Source organism: Gossypium hirsutum, chromosome D02 (genome assembly GCF_007990345.1).
Source record: "Gossypium hirsutum isolate 1008001.06 chromosome D02, Gossypium_hirsutum_v2.1, whole genome shotgun sequence".
NCBI lineage: Eukaryota > Viridiplantae > Streptophyta > Magnoliopsida > Malvales > Malvaceae > Gossypium > Gossypium hirsutum.
In genome coordinates, this window is record NC_053438.1 from 4,933,943 (window position 1) to 4,939,369 (window position 5,427).

The 5,427-nt window shown below is 34.9% G+C and overlaps 2 protein-coding genes across 2 annotated transcripts; one reads left to right on the forward strand and one right to left on the reverse strand.

Moving 5' to 3' along the window:
- The first annotated feature begins 1,585 nt into the window (after positions 1–1,585).
- On the forward strand, positions 1,586–3,723 carry LOC107927781 (deoxymugineic acid synthase 1-B). Its single transcript, XM_016858895.2, is given in 5 exon segments — positions 1,586–2,257; positions 2,336–2,579; positions 3,001–3,100; positions 3,103–3,179; positions 3,269–3,723. Coding segments are annotated over 5 exon segments (951 nt in total). The 5' UTR covers positions 1,586–1,952; the 3' UTR covers positions 3,494–3,723.
- On the reverse strand, positions 3,520–5,133 carry LOC121214456 (non-specific lipid transfer protein GPI-anchored 20). Its single transcript, XM_041088126.1, has 4 exons — positions 4,722–5,133; positions 4,569–4,598; positions 3,999–4,058; positions 3,520–3,875 (listed from the first exon to the last, which is right to left on the reverse strand). Exons 1-4 carry the CDS (start codon positions 5,065–5,067, stop codon positions 3,694–3,696), a joined length of 618 nt encoding a protein of 205 aa, XP_040944060.1. The 5' UTR covers positions 5,068–5,133; the 3' UTR covers positions 3,520–3,693.
- Positions 5,134–5,427: the final 294 nt, after the last annotated feature.

Here is a 5,427-nt window from a genome sequence, read left to right on the forward strand (position 1 = left end):
TCATTTGTCATGTTTCAAAGCCCCTGATAAGGTTTGTAATGGTATTGATAAGGCCATAAGAGAGTTTTATTGGAATAGTGGTAACGGGAACAGAAAACTTCATCTGAAAAACTGGGATTGATTATGTCATTTTAAAGAGCAAGGAGGACTCGGGATCAGAAGTACCAAATTGATGAACAAGGCTTTACTGGCAAAACAGGCTTGGCGTATTTTCAAAAAGTCCAGTTGGATAATGCGACAGAATTCGAGACATAAGCTGGATATATAGAAGAAGATTGGATGGTATAGACACCGTGTGTGTGTTGTGTAATTCCCTTACAGAGTCGATAGACCATCTATTTTTATCTTGTTCATTCACAAGATCAGTATAGATGGTATCGAATCTTGGAATGAAAACGATGGAAGTAGAGGAACAAAGGGTGGAAAATCTTATCTTACGCATGGTTATCAAGAAGGGACAATCGACGATGGGGATTCAAGAGTAGTGGCAGGATGAAAACGTTTCTGAATGAATCAATATTCTATGGTGTATTTGGCTGTAGAGAAACCATGGACGGAGAGGATACCAATCAAGAAATTTTGATTATGATCAGAGAACTCTTGCTATACGCAAAACAATGAAGGTTGACAGTGGCTATCCAAAAGGAAAAACCTGCAAGCTGCTAGCACAAGTTATGGAGCGAAATATGGAAGCTCTCAACTGGACGTTACATCCAATAGTTGTAGACATTAAACATCTTAACAATGAAGGTATATTCGAAACCAACATTCATCTTCCGAGGCAATGGATTAGAGAGGTCAACAGGTGGGCGAGACGTGCGTCAAGACAAAGGACCTTTGTTCAATTGCCTTCTGTTTGAGTTTTACTAGCTTGATCATGTATTAGAAAAGAAGATAAATTAGAATTTAGAAACAATAAATAAATATATAAGAATGAATTTGGGCTTGAATGGAAGTGAGAAATGTTATTTGATGGTCAAAATTTATAGCTACTCTCTAAATCATAAAATAAATGAATAATACATTTTAATGTACTCGAACTTACATCCTTCTATATTGGTAATAATTAATGTTTTTACTAGTTAAATTTAAATTCAATCGAGAGATGAACCCATGTTTAAATCTACAAAATTTGGTAGGGTACTGCAATATATTATAATTTTTTTTCTATTTTTTTATATATATTTAAAATTTAATCATAATTTTATTAAATTCAAATTTATTATAATATTATTTTTTTAGTTATATTGCTGAGCACATTTTATTTTAAAAAGTTAAATCAATAAATTTTATTAAAAAATTAAATTTCAAAACCTAAAAATTTTAGATTAATTCTCGAAAATAAAAGTACAAAAATTAAATTTTAAATTTATGAAGAATAGAAGGACCTATGACATAGTTTAACCAATTTTGTAATATGCGTTAAAAGGAAAAGAAAATAGTTTCGTCCCTTCATGCAAGGTGGAAGAAATTGGCAACTTAATGCGTTGCCACCTAACTCATATTTTGCCTCCAATTAATACTTACTTGACACCTAATGTGAAGGTGTCATCAAGCCTCATTTTTCTTTTTCTTTTCATTTCTTCGATCATGCCAAATTCTCTAGTTATTGTCATTCAGCCCTTGTACTAATTAGTCCCCTAAATTATTGGTACGTTTGCACTTTAAGTCCTCCTCAAATTATCCCAATTTTAGAGTAGTCATTCTTCAACTATCATGATGTACAAATCCTTTAATGATGTTCACCTCTTTAGTCCCTCAACGATATCTCCTTAATTTCGATTTAGTCCTTATTCGAGAATCAACTTTAATCTTAGGATGGCAATGGAGGTGGATTCAAATGACGTGAACATGCCGATTGAAACTTTTAATATATATTAGGATGCCAATATCAATGCCGTGGGGAAGGATATTGATATTTAACTGATAATCATACATAGTTGTTCTTAGACATGGAAGCTGGAACCAAAATGCAGTCGCCGGAGAAGGAAACGAGGCCAGAGTTATCCACCATGTCAGTGCAAAGCGTCCCGACATTCCCTCTCCGATCAACTGATGAAAAAGCCATTCCCCTTATAGGCTTCGGCACAGCCGAATATCCTTTCGGTGCTTCCAGGGATACCTTGAAAGAAACCATCATCGAAGCTATCAAACTAGGGTTAATCAAATCCCGAGACGAACTCTTCATCACTTCCAAGCTATGGTGCAGTGATGCACACCGTGACCTTGTCCTCCCAGCACTCCACAAAACACTCAAGTATATATATTCATATACGTATACTCCCCTTTCTTTGCTGATGTTTTTTCACTATGTTTGATTCTTAATTTTCAACAGGAATTTGAAGCTGGAGTATGTTGATCTGTATCTAATTCACTGGCCACTGAGTTTAAAGCCAGGTAAACATGATTTTCCTTTTAAAAAAGAAGACATGGTTCCTATGGATATAAAATCTGTGTGGGAAGCAATGGAGGAGTGTCATGATATTGGCCTAACAAAATCTATTGGTGTAAGCAATTTCTCCTGCAAGAAACTAGAAACCCTCCTTTCCAGTGCCAGAATCCCACCAGCAGTGAACCAAGTGAGGATCACTTTAATATAATGTTTTTTTGGGTTAAATATTAGTATGAGTAGTTTGTAGTTTTGGATTTAATCCTCGTATTTTAATTTGATTAGATTTAATTTTGTGAATTTTTGTACTTTTCAAAATTTAAAATTTCAGTTTACACTAAATAGTAATGGTTAAATTTTACTATTTTTCCAATCTAATATAGCAAATATATTATCCTACTGTAATGTTATATCATTTTATTATATTCATATATTACTCACTGAAAATTTAGTTAATGGATTAATAACTGTCATTTGTGTTAAAATTTAAATTTTAAAATTTGAAAAGTATAGAGACTAAACCCACAATTTTAGTATTTAACCTTTTTTTTTTCAATTAATGGCTATATTAATGTTGGATTTGAATAAATTGTGATGCATGGGGATGAAAGGTGGAGATGAGCCCAATGTGGCAACAAAAGAAACTGAGGAAGTTTTGTGAGGAGAAAGGCATAGTTGTGGAGGCTTATTCTCCTTTGGGTGCCAAAGGAGCTGGTGGGGAACAAATCAGGTGATGGAGTGTGATGTACTCAAAGAAATTGCCCAAGCCAAGGGAAAATCAGTTGCTCAGGTATTATTATATATCATCTTATTTTAACATACAAAAAGTTTGCCAGCTGAGTTTAAAAAATGAGGTAATTTGGAATGAAAAATGAACAGGTTTGCTTGAGATGGGCATGTGAACAAGGAGTGTGTGTGATAGCGAAGAGCTTCAACAAGGAAAGGATGAAACAAAACCTTGACATCTTTGATTGGAGGCTCAGTGATGATGAGTTGCTTAAAATAAGCCAACTCCCACAGTGCAAAGGATATCCAGCACTGGAATTTGTATCAGATGATGGTCCTTTCAAGTCTCTTCAAGAGCTTTGGGATGGGGAGATTTGAATTTTATCCATATATAGATATAGATATATAGATATAACATATGTTTGTTTATTTGTTGCAAACTTCAAATTAACCAGTTTATTTAAAAACAATCACCCAATATGCTCTAGAAAACAATGGTTTCAGTTCAGACCACTAAAAAGAATATACTTTCTCAAACAACCCATAAATAAGAACATAGAAATAGAAATATTGGTTGCCTAGTAGTACTTGAAAACAGCAAACCCTAATGTCAACAACACAAGTGATGGTGAAAAACCGTAGGAACGATCGGCAGCTGATGCTGTGGGGTTCAGAACAGGGCGGCTACCCGTCGTGGCGGTCGGGATGGTGTTGGATTCCGGTGCTTCAGCAGGTCCTGTTGGTTCTGGCACAATGGAACCTGTTGAGAAAATTCGGAGTTATCATTGAAATATAGCCAAATTTGATTAAACTGCTGAAGTGGTTGCTTGTGAAAATGTATTAGCATTGAAAATTGAGTTCAAAAAGACCAGTATTTGTTTACCTTTTGGGCTTAAAGTTGGTGATGTTCCTGGAGAAAGGGTTGGTGCAAGTGAAATTGGACCTACAAAGGAATAATAACCCAACTAATTAGCATGTATAATGAACTACGCAAATGTGTAATTTTCTATCCATTTCCAAGTCCGACCTGCTCGTATTAAATTAAACTTAGGCCAGATCAAGGCAAAATATTTCAAGTGAGGCCCATCGAGTTGGGCGGGTCACTCGGCTGCCGGAAGAAAAATTTGGGGTTGATATCAAAAGGTCAAATTCAAGCTTTAGTCTTTCTACTTTTATAATATTATTAATTAATCTAAATAATTAATACCATTAATTTTTCTGTTAAAGTGTTAATGTTTATTTATTTTTTATTTTAAAAAAAACCCTTCTTACAAAAAAATAATATGTCATAATGAGTTCAACATGTTAACTGAAATAATTAATTCGATATTTTAAAAGTAAAGGGATTAAATAATGACAGATTAAATTATAAGAATTAACTCTAAAATTTGAAAATAGTAAAAGGACGAAAATCAAAATTTAACCTTTTCAAAATAAGTTAGTCTAACCATACCTGGAGCAGGAACAGGTGCACCAACAGCGGCTGCAAAACAAATAAAATTCTCATTTTAAGTATTTTCCATTGTATATATATATATGTGTGTGTATATGTTATAACTGGTCCTGGAAGTTGCACAAAAACAAAACAATGTAATATATATTTCACCTCTGCATTGGAGGGGGACACCAGACATGCTACAAGCTCGGGGAAGAGAAATAGCTAGAGTTCTATTGATAGGTAAACGGAACGGGACACTCCCGGTGACAATGAGGCACAAACAGTCCATGCCGCTCGATGTGAGCGTTTTAAGCGAGTTGCAACAATCTGCAGTGGGCGAAGTACCATTGGCACTGCTATTGGTAAGCAAGTTCATACAAGGAGTGAAGATGTTAAGTGCTGATGGGGTGCATGGATTGTTGATAGTTCTCTGCCCATAAACAGGCACCGTAGCTGCCACCAATGCCATGGCCAGTGCTAGGACCAGCCTAGAATATGGCTTGCAGAGGGCCATTATTTTGGGTGTTGGAATTTGGTGTGTGTTTTGGAATTGGGTGTTGGAATTTGATGATGGGAAGGGAAAAGTGATGGGTGAGTGTGAATTTATAGGTGAAGAGATGTGGAGGGGACTAAAGGGGTGGATTGAAGTTGGTTTTGAAGTTGAACTACCTTTTAAGGCTTTTTAACCATGAATGAATGAAGCAAAGGGGATTGATTTAGCCACGTAGTTTGTCTAATTAAACTTTTGTTGTTGACCTTTAAACCTTATAAAATTGCCAACCTTATCAAGTCTAAAGCTTAATAAAGTCAAAGTTTCTAAGGTCTTTACTCTTTAGGATGAAATGAGATTACTTTTATAATTTAAAAGGTAGAA